General features: G+C 42.5%; 1 protein-coding gene across 2 annotated transcripts; it reads right to left on the reverse strand.

Annotated features, from left to right (window-relative positions):
- Positions 1-915: 915 nt before the first annotated feature.
- On the reverse strand, positions 916-11,910 carry LOC123148653 (zinc transporter 10). 2 transcript variants are annotated; one of them, XM_044568134.1, is made up of 5 exons: positions 11,639-11,910; positions 11,408-11,465; positions 10,736-11,319; positions 1,550-1,699; positions 916-1,299 (listed from the first exon to the last, which is right to left on the reverse strand). In XM_044568134.1, exons 2-5 carry the CDS (start codon positions 11,460-11,462, stop codon positions 1,189-1,191), a joined length of 900 nt encoding a protein of 299 aa, XP_044424069.1. In that variant the 5' UTR covers positions 11,463-11,465; positions 11,639-11,910; the 3' UTR covers positions 916-1,188. The 2 variants fall into 2 exon arrangements, with proteins under 2 accessions (XP_044424069.1, XP_044424068.1); XM_044568133.1 differs by having other exon boundaries at positions 916-1,354.
- Between the last annotated feature and the right edge of the window lie 6,406 nt (positions 11,911-18,316).

Here is an 18,316-nt window from a genome sequence, read left to right on the forward strand (position 1 = left end):
CCAAGTACTCTGGTGGAAACTCCACACATGTGGCGATGCGAGAGGCCAAGGTGAACACACCCTTGAGCCATCAAGTGGAAGCTTTTGGATTTACCTTTGTCGAAGATCTGATGCAACATTTCATGGGTGCGCAAGCACAAGAACTAGAAGTACATCTTTTGGAAGAAGACGGCACACATCGATCCTCATGTACATGGTACCCTAGGATCCACGACGCATCTTCAAGTTTATTGGCTCATTACTTTTTTATTTAACATTGTATGTATATTGACACATTTTCGCAAAAAAGATATTGACACGTGTAAGTGGGACACATGGTACTTTTTATTAGGGTATGCCACCAGGAGGAAGCTGAACATTATAGCAAGTGCACGTGTGCCAAGACGTACTAACTTACAAAAGAGAACGACACTATAAGTAATGTCTTGTTTCGTAACAACACTCGGGCCACTTGGCTAGTATGGGGGAAAATACGGATTTACTTTTAGTTTTTGGAGGAAAATTTTAATAAAATGAAGAAAAAAAATGCAAGAGGAGGCAATGAATTGCATGCGGGCCAAAGAATGTAGAGACAGGACTGTATCTACATTAACTAAGTCCTTCAAAAATGGAAATCAAATGATTTCAAATATGAGAGACAGGACTGTATCGGCTGGACCAAGTCAGTTCCTCGAGCTCCTTATCCTCCGAACTAATTCATCTCCTGTATCTTCATCCATTACAGTGTATAGCTAAGAGGGATTTTGCTGTTCATTACCAACAAAGGCACCTTTACATCCCACTGCCACCATGTCAATAACAGGAAACAAAAGAACCAACGAAAAAACAAGCAGCTTCCCCTCTTCTTCAGGGACTATACAGCAGCAAGGGGTAACAGCAACTCTAAGTGCATCAAATTCCATGAGTACGTCCAGCTTCTCCCAACTCCAAACCTTCATCTTATTTTTTTTTTCATATTGTTTTGAAATGTGCTTCCATTTTTATTCATTTCAAGTATATACATATATATATATATATATATATTCACACCAATCACCAACATTAACTAAGTCCAGATGGCAAGGGATGCCATGGCTATGGCCCCGAAAAACAATGCAATGTATGCACCAGCCTGCAGCCTGGCCGGGCTGCTGCTCATCCTTTGGCCAAGGAAATCAGCCGCGATGAGATCCACAAGTGCCATATAGATCAGTATACCAGCTGACATGGAATCAAGAATGCCCTCCACCACCAACGCCCTGGGGCTGTATGGGTCGTAGAATGACGCCATGGCCACCCCCACGGCGATCCCTGTGGGTGCTGTGATGGCAAAGAAGAAAGCCATCAAGAGCGTAGAGAGACCCTTCAGCCGGGCCTGCATTATTGATTTGTTCATGACACAACTCACTTGAAGTAGGAACTGTTACGTAACACACTAGCATATGCACTATTCTTGGCTGAGGAGGTGCATGTTAATTACGATACCAAGGTTGTGAGAAACCTCTCTTTCAATTGTCCAAAATGACACATACTAATCATGATTAGGGAAAAGTGGAGACTGTTAATTAACCTGGGAAATGCAGTCACCTAGAGCGAAACCCTCGAAGAACTGGTGGAAGGAGAGGGCAGCAACCAAAGGCTTGATGGTACACGGGCTCTGCGAAACACCCAACAATAGCCCGATGATCACCGAGTGTGATACAATCCCCAACTCCAGAATCTTGAAGGTCGGAAATACATGCAGCAGATCACTGTAAATTAAGCATATATATACCCGTGAAATTTACAACTCAAAACATCTATGCAACTGTAATTCCATTAACATTTCACATATCTAACTAATTTGCTTATATTTTCATTTACATTACTAATATTTGCTATATTAGTAAAACCATAGGAAAATAAGCCACTAAAATCACGCAAATAAACAAATACTTATTTCATATGGCTGTTGTAGAATATAATGGCCACAATTTGTCATCCATAAATAGAGATCTACATACCGTAAATGCAACTACTATAGATAGATAAGATATTCCAAGAGATACCACCTTGTCTCATATGAAGTAAAACCAATTTTAGATCACAATTATACTATATATATGTTCGAAAGGTTATAACTGGAATTTTGTACACGGTTTTCCACCCAAAAACATGAGCAGTACATGCATAAATTAACGAGGTTTTAGATGTAAAACTAACAATAAAAACAAATAATTGGCAAATTCAAAATATCAAGACCCTTACTTAATCACAGTATTGTTTAATTCTCTTAATTTCTTAATCCATCCTCACAATGCTTCGTTTGTTTTTTCTAGGTTGACAAATTGCACTTCAAATTTTATAAAACAACTATTAAGTAAAAGCGCACTCACAATAGCATGCGTCACATGTATGACTATATGTAAAATTATTTAATGTGATCGACTACAACGTAAGTTGCATCTGTTAGAGTTATATTGTTGATGCCTTTTGGCCTTATGTATTCCTGACTTTTGGCATCCTCTTGTACATCTATATGTAGTGCCTTTGGCCTCCTAATAATACTAAGTTCAATATTACTCCCTCCTTTTCGGTTTATAGGGCTTATCTCAAAATTTTAGTTTTTCCATTTTATAAGGCTCAATTTGGTTGTTTTCCATCACATCTTCAGATCCCAAGGTGCATTAAATCATTGCATGCAAGTATTAAGAGAAAATTGACCAATGCATGTACTTTATGCATGCATGCATTGCAATTTATGCATTGATAAACATAATTTTTTGAGGAAAACAAGTGCATTAATTAGGTGCTTTTGCAAACTACAAAAAGTATTCCACCATTCATCATCTACCTTGGTTGGTGAGATTTTTGAATTGAGCCCTATAAACCGAAAAGGAGGGAGTATATGCATGAAAAATTGACTTGGTGGATCTACATTCTAATGCTATACAACCAGCAAGCATATGTAATTATAAATGTACGTCCGGTCAGCCTAACTAGGTCACAACTCTATCTTTACATAGTTATGCCTGTAATTCAAATCCCTGGCTCCAGAATCTTCAAGATCAGCAATACATGCAGCAAAATCAGTATACACACTATGCATAAATATACATGGGAGATTTACATGTCAAAACATCGATGCAACTGTAATTCCATGCACACTTCATATAGCTAACTAATTTGCTCTTATGTTCAGTATATTCATAGGACGATAAGCCAATATATTCGTTCGCATAATAAAATGTATATACCGTAAGGATTTAGAGTATTGTTTTGACTTTAGCCAAGATGGACCTTACAGATGTTTGGTCATCTCCAAAAAAAAAGTTATTGTTTGGATGGTGGCCAATTTTTAGGCATGCCAATTCCTTTTTTCTACCCCGATTCAATCTTCACAATGTTGGCCAACTCATGGGCAGGCAAAAGCTCCACCAAAATTGTGGCCAGCCAACTTTTGGTTGGGCAAACCTGGGTGCAAAGCCTCAAACCAAACACACCTATATCACTTATAAATAGATTTCTACGGTAAATATGATGCCATGAACTAGAACAAGTGCAATTGAGTATTTGGGTCTTATCTCTCATCCTCGGCCTGGCCTTCGCGTCACAGACTCATAGCCTTGGAGGCGAGTCGAGGGAGAACCTTACCCTAGCTTGCAGCCACCCCCTCCCCCCTTCTTTCCCTCTTGTTGTTGCAAAGGTTTTCATTAGGCAATCCCGTCATGCCAATGAAGATGGTGGATAGGCCCCCCTCAGTGTGCCTCATGAAGTGGGCGCTAGACATTGGGAGTGGCAGCCCCAGGCGAAGAAACAACATCGACTTTTGGGGGGTGGCAGCCGAGGGTGCTACCCCGTGACCTTGGCCACACATGGAAATGATTGTCAAGCATGTGGCATGCTAGGCTCCCCATCGACCATTGCATCAGATATGAATAAGACTACCCCTTTTGTACCACGTTGTAATTCTCGCTCCACCGAATAAGCAAGTTGGTGCCCTAGGGGCCGGTGAACCGAGTATACTGGTTGAGGTGGATGATGACGGGGAGCTGGGGATGGAGAGAGACCTTTAGCTGGTGGTGGAGGCCATGAAAACGACAACACAATGCTGGCTCCCTCCTCATAGGCTTTGTCGAGGTCACCTTCCCCATACAATCCCTTTGCTTTTGGGTGAAAACCCTAGTCCGCAGTCGGGCTAACGGTTTGCATGGATTATCAGCGATGTAGTTGAGCCGTGCACGATACTGGTGCTCGTAGTGAGCTTAGCTGGTGCAGTGTGCGTACTTTATGTTTTCTTACATGGCAGTTTGACTGGAATTGCTCATGTTAGTTATTTTTAAGCAGTTCGACATTTCAAGCAGCATTTCTCTTATTTATTTTGCTTTCCTGCTAGCTGTAAGCTAGTTTTAGGAACTATAAATTTCCCGTTTGTGGATTTGTTATTTCAATTTGGGCATAATGCATTCGATCCAAAAAGGTTACTATGTATCTTCTGAGATGCATCTCATAGGAAGTACAATCAATTAAAAGCAAAATTTCTATCCATAAAAAATGTTTAAAAGCGGGAGTACTATAGCAATAATTGTCTGCTACCAAAAATTATGCACAGTACATGCACAGACTAACAAGGTTCCAGATGGCAGTATATTATGCCTCACGAGTCGCACCATATTCTTTATTAAATTTCACTAATTGCTTAAACGAACGTCACAAGTGTTATTAAATATTTCATTTCAATATAATTAAGGAGAAGTATATTTGAATGTTCAGCTCTGGATCCAAGATTTCCAGGTTACTGATTATAACCTTATTATACTTTTGGAATTTGGCAAGAACAATGGCAAGTAAAACTACGTGCACATGCATAGTGACAGTAGTATCACATGTATGACTGAAAATCACAGCAGAAAAACAACCAATGAATTAATATATGTAACAAAAAGATACAAAGCTAACTTCACATGTCGTGACTTTTATTCCCTCGTATACCATCGTGCAAGCTTCACTGACAAGTATTAATGTTATGAACTCTTTATTTATTGTTTTGTTTGTGAAAAGTCCATTCACTTCCTGCTAGAAGGCAAGGGCAATTAATATGGACCATATTTAGATTTGAAGATGACACATTAATCTAGCAATTAGCAATAATATATTAGAGACTATTTTCAAGACCACTTTAATCCTGCTAAAAACATGGAAAATTTACCTATTGTCCCTTTGCAGCTGCTGGATGAAAATAGCATACGGCATCCTCACCGGCCCTCTCGTAAGCGCACAACTCTGCAGTCTTCCGTAAAGAAAAAGTACCCCATCGATGCCCATGCCGTCCAGAACTAATTTAGCTGGTGTTTGATAGCTGTTACTTCACTGGTATGATCCTCTTTTGCCACATTTTATGTAGTCATTTAATTTTGTATCTGTTCTGGTAGAGAAAATGGACTGAGATATACCGATCTTTCCTACAGATACTTCATTGTTTGAGTACAAGCTTTAGTTTCCAATCCACTAGATTTGTTATGTTATGAGTTAACTAGGAACCTTTTTCGGGTTTCTGTAAATATTCAGTTACTCTTATAGACGCACATGAATTTACAGGAAAAAGCATATTAGTGTGTATTGTGTTCATTTCACAGGTGTGTGGTGTTAGAAGACACACTGTCAAAAGTGCTCCCTCCTGATTATAATTAGTTTCACTGTAGTTGAAGGTTGTTGTTCGTTTCGTACCTCTTCTACAACAGATGCTCTTCTTGAGGCTTAACGTGGACACCTAAACATATACTCTTAGAGAAGTAGATCTGCACTCTCCATTATATCACTCTGTGAGATGGGTTACCTGAAGCTTCATAAAGAGCACATTTTTTTAGCCTGCAATTATAACTTAGAAAGAGTTACCTCCCCTGAGCTTATATACTAAATTGTTGGGTCCTCCCAAGATTTCTTTGATGTGTACGAGTGTAATTAATTTTACCATCAATCCATCCTCCTTCAAGCATTCATATATATGTGCACAAATATATATCGTGAAGAATATATCCAATGTTAAGAGGGATTTATCAACTTAGCTGATACATTAATCCTTTGGTTCCAGATGTTGTTTTTGGTGGGAAAATGAGTTCTTCAGCTTTAGAACAACAACAAATATATGATAATTGGGCCAATACAGCAATGTACTACTTATGTATATTGTGCTGCTTATATGTGCTCCCAAGAAAACATGGTACGCCAAGGAAACATGGGTTACCGTGTCTATAACTACCTCACCTTTTCCAACAATAGACATATAAAGATCTCATTTGTTGTTTCCTTCAACCCCTGCGTGGATGCCTAATAACCTTATCATATAGGAAAAGATCGCAAGAGATACAAAACACTCTTCCTGACCTATAGCAATATGGGCATCCATGCAACCCGTATACTCCCTCCGTCCCAAAATAAATGTCTCAACTTTGTACTAACTCTAGTACAAAGTTATACTAAGGTTAAGACACTTATTTTGAGACGGAGGGAGTACCAATTAGTCCGCCCATGTCCCTGGCGGACAAGCATGGTGGCGAAGGTGGAAACCAATGACTTAAATAAAGCTTCATAGCATACCTGAGATAGTTCACATCACATTTTTTAATTGCATTTCCATGTGTGACTTTCAATGAAGCTCGTATATCTTGAATTTTCAAATACAGAGCCTCTTTGGATCTTGGGAATTAGATAACTTATGAAAAAAAAAGACATGATTGAACTAGTATTAAATTTTGATTGTGTACAGGAACTGATGGAGAGGGAAGGATTGAGAAAGGGGAGTGGGGAAATGCATTACAGTTAAAATGCCGCATTAAGGATAATTATTTGTGAGGTGCTTGCTTTTCCTAAGTTAACTAGTTTGATTATTCTTCAAACATTTACCACATAAGTTACTGTGATCGTATGAATGCAATGAAGAAAGTAAACAGAAATGGAACTGAGTTATTGAGCAAGCTCCATCCAAAGTACTATATTGCAAGAAACTGCCATCACTGGGTTCACAATATTTATGCATTTTCTAAAAGAGCTAGCGCATGTATGCACATGGGTTCATGACTAGTGTTTTTAAATTGGATCACCCAAATTAGCTACACGTCCTTCAAATATATATAACGCTTTTGATATACAAAAGAATATTTGACTAAATGACAATAAAGTCAATATACGCCACGTGCATGAGACACAAGCATAGAATGTGTGGTCCATAAATAATTGGCACACTGAACCAGAAGTAGCATTTTTCTTGACAAGATCACTGCCACAAACCAAACACCTCCAACAGCGTGTGGCTGTCCAAGAAATGAAAATTATGGAACGACTTTATTTGGCCCCACAGAATTACAGATTTGACTACATTCTATTATTTGATCAACTAGAAAGTAAGCTGCACCAAGACATAGATATTTCAATATTATCCGGAGGTGACAGGTCGACTTGGTGGGCTAATATATAATGGGGCCAAATAAAACATATATAATCCACAACTTGTGTGGGGGTCGGATTATAGCAGTACATGCAGTAAGCAAAAAATCAAAGGTTTAAATAGCAAGATATGCCATTTAGCGTCAGCGGCCGCTCGGCCAAAAGCTATAGTAGAGCTATATGGAAGCTTAGAACTATTTTGGCATTTTCCCAAAATCACGAAATTGAAAAATAAGCATACAATCAGGCATCATATATTACACGTGTATCACATATACTTGATACACACACATTCATACATAAAAAAATGAGCATTGATCAATCATCTGAATTGAAAAACTAAGTTTTGCATCAATGCATCATATATACAGCAAAAACAAGGACGAATAAGGCAGATTGATGGCTTTATGGAACTCATGTGCGCCCCTCCTCTGGCAGCAGCGGCTTAACGTCATTAAATGACTCTAAATCTAGCGTTATAGTTTAGCGTCATTTTAGTTTAGCATCAAAGTACATAGCTTTAGCCGGAGGGATCACCAAAATCTGAAGCGACACTATGACCCTGTTTGGTTCAGCTTTTATCGACAGATTCCGCTGCCGCGCAGTAGAATCTAAACCAAAGGATGAACCCAGCAGAATCCGATTCCAGAAATCCGCTATCAAAATCTGAACCAAAAGCGGAAGCAGCCCAGGACGTGCTTTCCAAAATCTGATTTCGCTGCGGGCCAAAATCTGAAAAAGCTGTATCGGCTGTTTTGCCAAATGACCTACATCTTTTTCACAGCAGATTTTTCACAGCTACTTTTAGAAATCCACAGCCGAACCAAACAGGAAAGACTATTTAAAATTTGGCCAAAATAGGTTTCAACTCTATCTTTAGATAGTTCTGCCAGTAATTCAATTATACACAAATTAAACAAGGGCATGCCAACCATAGTATTTTCTAACAGTTCATCACATGAAGCAACAAATAAGGTTAGAAACTATATCTCGTGAATAAGGAATGATGAATATGTTGTGCAGTTTTCTTTACAATTCAAAGAGAGGAGCTGTTAAGTGCTAAGGATAACTAATGGTATAGTTAAGAAATAAACTTGCAAACAAGGGACATAATTTCTAGATATTCAACTTATTTCAAGCTATTATATTATTTAGGTGGCTAAGAATATTTATATCAAGGACTAATTCGTACTTTATTTATATTGGTACAACAACTTTTATATTACAAATTTAATATCAAACACAATCATCGGCAAATCTAGGCATCTAGGTGCGTTAGTTTAGAACTTCAGATATATCTTTACATAAGTGTTTCACCTAGAGTATATGTTGCTTCTTTAATGGTACCGGTATTTTTCTAAGTTCATTCTTCTACACAAAGCATTTTTCTAAGTGTGTTCTTCTATAGAAATCGTAGTTAAGCAACCAAGGAAGCGATAGTATATGAGTTCATTACCACTGTTTGTATGGTACGCTAAGGACATGCATGGTCGGTGACTACATTAAGATTGGTGACAGGATTGCAACTGAGTTCTTCGAAAAGTTTGTGCAAGGCATGCTTGAAATCTTTGGTGGAGATTATCTTTGAAGCCTTAACAATGAAGATTTAAAGTCCTATTTCACATCAACGAGGCCATGGGTTTCTTGACATGTTAGGAAGTCCTGAATGTACGCATTGGCATTGGGGAAAATGTCTCATTGCATGGTCAGGTCTATCTCGTAGGGATAGCTGGTGCTTACACTTATGCCAGAGGTGGTTGCATCGCAGGATCTTCGGATATGTCATTTACTATTTTGCTATTGTCTAGTCAAAATTGTTCATGAAGCTCTTATGTGAGTTTACATGCGTGTATTGGTTCTTAAATATTGCAAACACTAGCCATATACTGTGCAACAAATGTTTGGTCCAATATATAAAATTTATCTCTCAGAAATGGAATGCTACTATATTTGGAACTCTCAGCCTTTTGGTTTAGTTTGCACAGTTTTAATAAAAAAATGCATGATAGTCATAAAAAAATATTTATAACCAAACATCACAGAAAATAAGGTCATAGATTATAGCCCGTTACTAAGAACAATGATTTGGTTCTGCAGGCTTTCCTCGTGATATGAGATGAGTTGTAAAGGATAGTTAATATGGTCAGATATTCGACTTATTTTTACAGCATTAGATTAGACACGATGACTAGGTTTAATCAAGCCCTATCTCACACTATTTATATTTGTATATATATATCGATAGATAATCAAATAGTAAAATAAAACTAATTGTTGAAAGTAGATAGTACTCACTATCAACGCAATGACCGACAAATATAGCCGTGTTGGTTCAGATGTAGCTTAACAAAGAAGGTTACACTGGGAGTAGGTATGTAATACTCATTTTGACCAATAATTATACTCAATAACTTTTGTGATATGAAACTTTGGAATACGAATTTAGTGACATAATTTTTGCACATAAAGTACATACTAATAGAGTGATTGTTGGTCAGTTCGTTCAAATGCTTGTCCTAAGGAGACATGATATGCAGTAAAAAACAGAGAGAGGTATATATCTTTGTATATGTGCGCTTGTTTAGTGGTATTGGCATTTATCTAAGTTCATTATATAAACTACATCTCTTACTAATAGTATACCATTAGATCCGGACACTCGGCCTTTTGTTAGATATCTAACTTCGCACAACTATAATAAGAAAAGGCATTTTATAACAATTCATCGTTTGGAGCAACAAATAAGGTTAGCAACAATAGCATATTGACTAAGTAATGATGAAATAGAGTGGAGTACGCAATTTTCCTAATAATTTGATGTAGTCATAAAGGATAACTAAAAGTGCAATCAAAACACAATTTCTGGTACTCAACTTAGTTTCAAGCCATTAGAATGATTTGGATGGCTAAGATTACGCTGAAATGAATGCTTCTACACACTGAAACGCGTCTTAGATACACTCATTTCAGCTACACACTGAAACATGTCTAGACAAACTCATTTTAGCGACAGTAAAATCCGGACGGAGGCTCTACCATTTTATTTTGCTATATTTACAACCCCATAGAGCAGATACAACGAACTGTGTGACGGTATAAATAATTTTAATAACAAAACATAATCGTCGGCAAATCTAGCCCCATCTGTTCAGAGCTTCAAATATAGAGCTTATTAAAAAAGTTGCACCAAGAGTATATGCACGCTGCTTCTTTAATGGTAGCATTTGTCAAAGTTCGTTCGTCTTAGAAAAACATGTTTAGTACGTAACTAGGAGTAATTAGCAAGTGATACTAGTACGTATATGAGTTCGTTACGATTATGCTGGGTTCGTACCTGGGAAACAACCACCTGACGACCTTGGGACGGGCCCGCCTCGTTCTCGTGACCATGGCCATGGCCGTGGCCGTGGTGCACCGCTCCTTCACGCTTCGCGCCTCCTGCATTCCTCCCGTCCTCCAGCAGCGCCGCCGCTGTCTCATCTTGGGCGCTCGTTGCGGCGGCGGCAGCCGCCTCGCGCTGCTTGCGCTCGTAAAACTGGGTGCCGAGGAAGTCCACGACCAGTGTCACTAGGCTGGCGAGCATGGCGATGGAGCCAGCGAAGGGGAACCGCCGCCACGGCGAGTCCTGGAGGCAAGGGTCCTGGAATTTCTCCTCGGCGTCGTGCATCATGTGCACGAACCCCGTGGCCAGGATCACCCCCGCGGCGAAGGCCTTGGCGAGCACGAACGTGTACCCGCCCCCACCGGCTGCAACCCCACCACGCCACCTGCGGCCAACGAGCGGGATGGCGACGCCGGCGGCGCCCGCGACAAGGATGGCCGCGACGGCGACCATCTTGAGCCGCAGAGCGGCCTCCTCGTTGCGGCAGACATCGCCGCCCACCTCCCCCGCGTCGCAGCTCGCCGCGGACACCGAAGCTGCCACCAATCAGAACTTCAGATACATCAAATCGATGCCACCCCCAAATCTATCAGTCAGTTGGCATGGCATGTAACATTCTACTACCTGCGAATCGGTGTAGGTAGGCGCGAAGATAGGGGGCGACGACGTACCGCTCCATTTCCTGAAATCGGTCGATCACAGCAACGAATTACTGAGCCTCGGATTAATTGAAACAATACGGGTTTTTGCCGGCGGCGCAAGACAGAGAAAAAACACAAGAAAAGAAAGCAGGAGGAGGACAAACACGAGCTACTGATCGTGCCGGCGAACTGCAACAGGAAGATGATTTCTCACCTCGAGGAACGCCGGCCGCCGCTGCGCTCAATCCAGTTCCAGTAGTCTCCCTCTTCTCCCCCGGAACAGTCGGATGAGAGTGTTGACCACCAGACAGCAGAGGCGAGCGGAGTTTACACGCACGCGAGGAGAGGGATGGAAGGACGCAAGGCACCTCGGCTAAGCTAGATCAGTAGGCGCACGCATGATTGTTGCCTCTCTCTCTTCCACATCGGCGCGCCGCATGTTGTCATCCCGCCCCGTCGGACGCCCGGCGGGCCGTCGTGGGGTGGGCCAGGGCCGACGCGCCGGGTGACGCCGTGAGACGAGGACGTGCGCGTGGGCTTGGATTCTCCGTTTTTCTCACCGTTTGCGTGTGGATGTCCGGACGCGGAGGTGCGATGTCGACACAATGACGACGCCGTTGCACATCAACAGTTGGTGTGCGTGTGCGTGTGCGTGCCTGCCTTTTGACTTTCCGTGCATAAACCACAAGCCGATGCATAGTTGTGAGTGACCTGTGGCAGCTTTGGAGCCAAGCTGTTGATTTTAAACAACTACTAATATTTTTTGAAAGGTTAGAAATTAAAGAAAATAAAAAAGGTCAGTATAACTAATGGCTAAGAGCCAATAATTTTCACCAATTTGTTTCCCAACCATCATGTATTACATTCCCTTATTAGTTTACATGTAGACCATGTACCACTATTGGAATCGCACCATACGCCGAGTGCTAGAAACACTCGGCAAAGCCTTTGTAGAGAATTGTTCTCAGCAAAGGTCACCCAACGTACACCTCTCAGGCAAACAAAAGTTTGTTGAGAGTCAACCGTCGGACACTCGGCAAAGAGTTTGCTGAGAGCCAAACAATGCGTTTCGGCAAAATAAAGTGACTACACGGCCGTTGGTTCCGCCAGGTCTTTGCCGAGTGTCCCACTCGGCATAACTGCAATAGACAAGTTCCGATAACTCCCAGCACTTGCCACTTTTACGAGGGTCGCTCTCGGTAAATGTATGTCTTCTGAGTGCGGCTCTCGATAATGATTCGTTGCCCGTATTGTTTCTTCCTCTTCTCCATCCACCGCTCCATCAAAAACATATATACAATACACAAACTTCATATGATCCACCCAAGCTTAACAAGAAACTCATAAACGGGTTTATATATGTCCGCCCAAACTGAACAACAAACTCACATACACATTATATAAATAGTTCACACAAGCTTCATTTGAAGTCACAAAGTAGATCTTTAGCAGAAGTGCCTACTTACTAAACAATAAAGTGGCCAATGCATGTCTACATGGGACGAAATGATAAAAGCAACACCATAATTTAGACGAACTGAAAGAGAACTATCAAGTTCTTCCATCCACTCAACCTGATAAGCTGTTTTTGGTTTGCACCATTGCCTAATTCAATGTTTTCTTCTGTTGAAGCACATACTAATTGTAATGATTCTTTGTGACCTCTCTAGTATTGGACGGGTCGTGGGTGCTACCTGGGAAACGAAGCACTTTTTCATTGCACGCAGACCCTGAATAATAGACTCCTGGACACCTACCTCTGTACACCACATACCACTTCATCTATAAAGAAAGAGAAAAGGAGGAAGAGAAGGAATGCAGGGTTAAAATAACACTTCATACATAATGCACGTAAGTATTCCTCACTCATACACCCGAAAGCATCACAATTGGCAATCCAAGTCCAAATCAGCAGCTACCTAACTATATCACTAAATCAACATCAAACTATCTAGGTGGACTACTCCAAGGTGTAGTTGGTGAAACCAATGATCGTGGAGTGAGAGCACGTACGGACACCCCCCACAATGGAGGACCCAGCGTCGTCGGGAATTATGGTCAGTGGACTCAATGGTACCAGTTTGTCACTCTCCTTATGTGGTGGGGCCTTGCTCTTCTTAGTTGGCAGATTCTTCTTGGCCAGATCCTCAAAATACTTTATTAGGATCAGCTGTGGGTTCTCCTCAATGAGCGCCTCCAAGCGGTCCTCGACGTGCTTCTCCTTTAACACAGAGTCGATCATAATGGAAACTGCGTCGTCGGAGGAAGCCATAGCCGCGGACTCGATCGATGCTAACATCTTTCATCACAAAAGGAAAAATAACATAAGAACCAAACATCAAAGAATACTTCTAAGAAAATTTATCATGGTGGACACTCTCACGGATATTTTGACTTTCGGTGATGGTCGAGCTAGGCGAGCCCATCATGTGTTATCAAGGTATAATAGGAAGAGCTCATCCAGATTGGCTGTCATCGTCAAAAGTCGATTTTCTTCCTCCAAGATCAACTCGGATCGACTGTCGGTGATGGTCGCTCTTTCTCTGCTCCTCCCACTTTACCAAGATTTCAGAGGAAGAGCAGGGGAAGAGCAACCCCCTACGACAACAGTCGGTAACATCTCTCATCTGTCAAATATGTTGGACACTCTCTCTGGTAATGGTATATATGGTGGACACTCTCACACGGGTAGTTCGACTTTCGGTGATGATCGAGCTAGGTGAGCCCATCATGTGTTATCAAGGTATAGCAAGAAGAGCTGACCCAGATTGACCGTCGTCGTCAAAAGGTGATTTTCTTCATCCAAAAACAACTCTCATCGACTGTCGGTGATGGTTGCTCTTTCTTTGCTCTTCCTGCTTTACCACGGTCTTAGAGGAGGGGCAAAGGAAGAGTGACCCCCTACTATAACATCCGGTAACATCTCTCATCTGTCAAATATGGCAGACACTCTCGCTGGTGGTGGTATATATGGTGGATACTCTCTGACAGTTATTTTGACTTTCGGTGATGGTCAAGCTGGGCGAGTCCATCGTGTGTGACAAATGTATATCACGGGACAAACTCGCCCAGATTGACTGCCATTGTCAAAAGTCAATTTATTTTCCTCCAAGAACAACTCTTAATGACTGTCGGTGATGACAATAATCGGTAGCATTCCTCAGAAAACATCTCTCATCTGTCATATGGTTGACTAATACATAAAAACTACTACATAAAACTGCTACAAAAACTACTACTAAAAATGCTAGATAAAAACTACTACATAAATCCATACATACATCCACCATAGCATCCATCCATAGAACATCATCAAAATTTATCTAATCTATTCCTCCATCCATCTATTCATCCGTACATACATCCACCCATAGCACCCATCCATAGAACATCATTTAAACTTATCTAATCGATTCATTCATACATACATCCACCCATAGAATCCATCCATCTATGCATATATTAATCCATCCATGTAGTAGTGGGGAGGGGGAAGCTCACCAAGTTGGGAGTAGCGGCGGACGCCCATGGGGTGAGTGGGCGGTGGCGGGGTGGAGGGGGCGGGGGGAGTAGAGGAGGGGAGGCGCGAACAAGAAATGAAAACGAGCGCAGGGATTTCACGTAAGTGTCCCGCGAGACTTTCTCGAGAGCCTGTTGGTGCGGGCTAGATCTAGGGTTTAACCTTTACCGAGAGCAGCACTCGGGAAAAACAAGTCTGTCAAACGCCGCCCTCTGAAAAAGCATGAGTCCGGATCGTTTCTGCCTCCTTCATCTAACCGTGCATCACATAGGAGTTTCCATGCCGCTTCTGGCATGATTTCATGTGCCGCCTTGCAGATCTGCAATTTCCGGCGCTGAAATCCTAGCAGAGCAATAAATGTCTCAAATATTGCACGCGGGTCCAAAAAATGCGGGGGCTTGACCCGTGTCATGCGATGGCCTCCTTTGAGAGCACGAGAAGTTTGAAGGCCAATAGAGCAACAAGACCCACACTTCCTGCAAAAACCATACACGTTCCTTCTTGATACCTAGAGACTAGCTCAGATATGGTGCGGTTTACAAGCGACCTCAGGGGAAGATTATTCGGCACGCGGCCAAACTTTTACCACACCTTACATTGGCCATGTGATGACACTGTGCCAACTCTTGAGGAATTCTGGCATAGTATGATTTTTCGAGGACTTAAACGCTTGCATCAGGCATGCCATGAAGGTACTTTCGTTGTAACACCCCGAGACCGATGTGCCACGTGTCTTCCAGTTATTCGCTGTTGTTGCCTTGTCATTGCTTGCGTGTCATGCATCTCATATCATGTCATCATGTGCATTTCATTTGCATACATGTTCGTCTCATGCATCCGAGCATTTTCCCGTTGTCCGTTTTGCATTCCGGCGCTCCTATGTCCTTCGGTGTCCCTTTCTACCTCTTTTCGTGTGCGGGTATTAAACATTCTCGGATTGGACCGAGACTTACCAAGCGGTCTTGGTTTACTACCGGTAGACCGCTTGTCAAGTTTCGTGCCATTTGGACTTCGTTTGATACTCCAATGGTTAACCGAGGAACTGAAAAGGCCTCGCGTGTGTTGCAGCCCAACACCCCTCCAAAGTGGCCCAAAACCCACCTAAACCCCCTCCATCATCTAGGCCGTTCGATCACGATCGCGTGGTCGCAAACCGTGCTCAATTTGGACACTCCTAGCTCCCTCGACCTATATATAGGTGATCCCCTCCGAAATTCACGGTACAAACCCTAGCCCCCTCACTCTCCTCGCCCGCCGGACAAAAGGTCCGCCGACGGACGTGTCCGCCCGCGACGTCCGCCGCCACATGTCGCCGTCCGAGTGGCTCGGCCGCCTCCTCCACCGCACGGCCCGGGGAGCCCATCGCCGGCCCCCGAGGCCCGGTTCCGCCGCCACCTGCCCGAGGGGTGCCGCCCTCACCGCGCCGCCCCGCTACCCATCTCCGGCGCCGACCACCGCCGCCAACCGCGCCAGAGACCGCCCGCGCCGCCGCCTCGGCTCGCCGCCCGCCATCGCCGTGCCAACGCCGCCTCCTCGCCGTCACTCCGGTCACCGCGCCCCGAGCTCCGGCCGGCGAGCCTCCCCTCGCGCCGGCAAGCTTCATCGACCCCGGCCACCGCGGCCATTATCTTCGACGTCCGCGAACTCCGGCAGCTACAGTGTCCGGGCCGATCCGATCTGGATCCGGACGAACCCTAAGATTCGGTTGACTTTTTCCTCTCCTCCTTATATATTTTTGCATACTTCGTCAGCTCATAACTCTATAACCGTTGCTCCGATTCGTGCGTGTAGCATATCAAAATGTTCGTCTCGACGAGTACATCATTTCATCTCATTGCATCATTTTAATTTGAGCTCATCTTGATGACAGAAATGCTGTTGGAAGAGGGCTATGTGATGATAGTTTCAGATCTGTTTCAGCAAATGCACTTTTGTCATTTTTGCCATGATTAATGTGTGCATGCTATGATCCTGAGCTCTACATGTGTTTTGAAGAATGCCATGTTATCTTTACAGGGGTGTATGCCATGTATTTTTGTGATCTTTGTGGTGACTAGCACAAGCATGCAAAGTAGCTTACTCAACGATGCTGATTTCAGGGACTTAGAATTTCACTAAGTCCTTGTCCTGCTGTAATTTTTATGCCATATGTTCATGTTGTTTCCTAGTGATCCGTGCCTCTTTTGAGCATGATCAGTAAGGATGTTTTGTAGATATTGTGGTGCTCTATCCATCCATGTCTTTGTTTGCAATTATGGAGCACCCTAGCTTGAGTCAATCGAGCTCTACTTTTTCTATAAAATGTTCCTGACAGATTGTTAACATGTTTAGCAATTTTGCTGAGCTTGTTGTTGTTGATCTGTGCATACTATGTTGTTGTTCTTGCCATTTCTAGATTCTATGCCATGTCTACTTGCTGGGTGTATGCTTAGATTATCATGCCATGCTTTGTAGTGAGTGCATCGAGCTCGTAAACATGCCTACTCGTTATCTGTTTTGCCATGCTCCAGTTTTTCACTAAGTCTGAATCTGTTTATGTTTTTCCTATGTTCACATGCTTGCAATTGTATTTTCCGATCCCTTTTGGCTCACGGTCACTAAGGGACTTTTGTTTTATGCTTTGAGTAGCTTCATGCCATGCCTTGATTTTCCATGATGTGTTCCTGTAGTATGTAGTTTTGATGCTTTAAAGATTGCTTCCTGATGATAAATTCCTGACTTGTTATTTTCACTAAGTCTGAAATCTGTTATCTTTTGCACTTTTGCCATGCTTGTTTGAGCCTGCTATTGATTGAATTAGCCGTAGCTCACTGTTCATCTTTTGTCAAGCATCTTGAGTGGATCCCTGCCATGTATTTTGTTGCTATGTTTCAGTGTAGTAGCTTATTTATCTTGATGCATTTAGATGGCCTCATGCTGTTAATCACAGACCGGTGCCATATTTGTTTTGCTTGCCATTTCCAAACCGTGCATCCGATTCCGGTGATATTTATATCGATTTCGACCGAAATCAACTCACCTTTCCATTGGCACTCTTGGATTTCCAAGTTGAGGCCAGGTTCAATCATTCCTTTCCAAATCATGTATATGCACCGCATATCGCATCCCGCATATCATACCATGTTTGCATCATGTTGTTTGAGATTTGCACGTGGTTGATTGTGCTCCCTTTTGCTTGTTGTCTTGCTTTGGGTAGAGCCGGGAGACGAGTTCGTGTTCGAGGACCCATTGAGTACGTTTTCGAGGATCAAGCTTTCGTCTTCTCGGAGAACTTTGCAGGCAAGATGACCATACCCTCGAAATCACTTCTGTCTTTGCTTGCTAGTTGCTCGCTCTTTTGCTATGCCTTTGCTACGATACCTACCACATGCT

The sequence above is a fragment of the Triticum aestivum genome, chromosome 7A (genome assembly GCF_018294505.1).
Source record: "Triticum aestivum cultivar Chinese Spring chromosome 7A, IWGSC CS RefSeq v2.1, whole genome shotgun sequence".
Taxonomy (NCBI): domain Eukaryota; kingdom Viridiplantae; phylum Streptophyta; class Magnoliopsida; order Poales; family Poaceae; genus Triticum; species Triticum aestivum.

Bases quoted from the DNA above. Each gene is read 5' to 3' on its own strand.
- LOC123148653 (XM_044568133.1), bottom strand. From the start codon at position 11,462: ATGGAGCGGTACGTCGTCGCCCCCTATCTTCGCGCCTACCTACACCGA. The intron at 1,700-10,735 runs GTACGAACCCAG...CCGACCTTCAAG, and splicing joins GTCAGGTGGTTGTTTCCCAG to ATTCTGGAGTTGGGGATTGT. The intron at 1,355-1,549 runs GTTAATTAACAG...TCAATAATGCAG, and splicing joins TAGGTGACTGCATTTCCCAG to GCCCGGCTGAAGGGTCTCTC.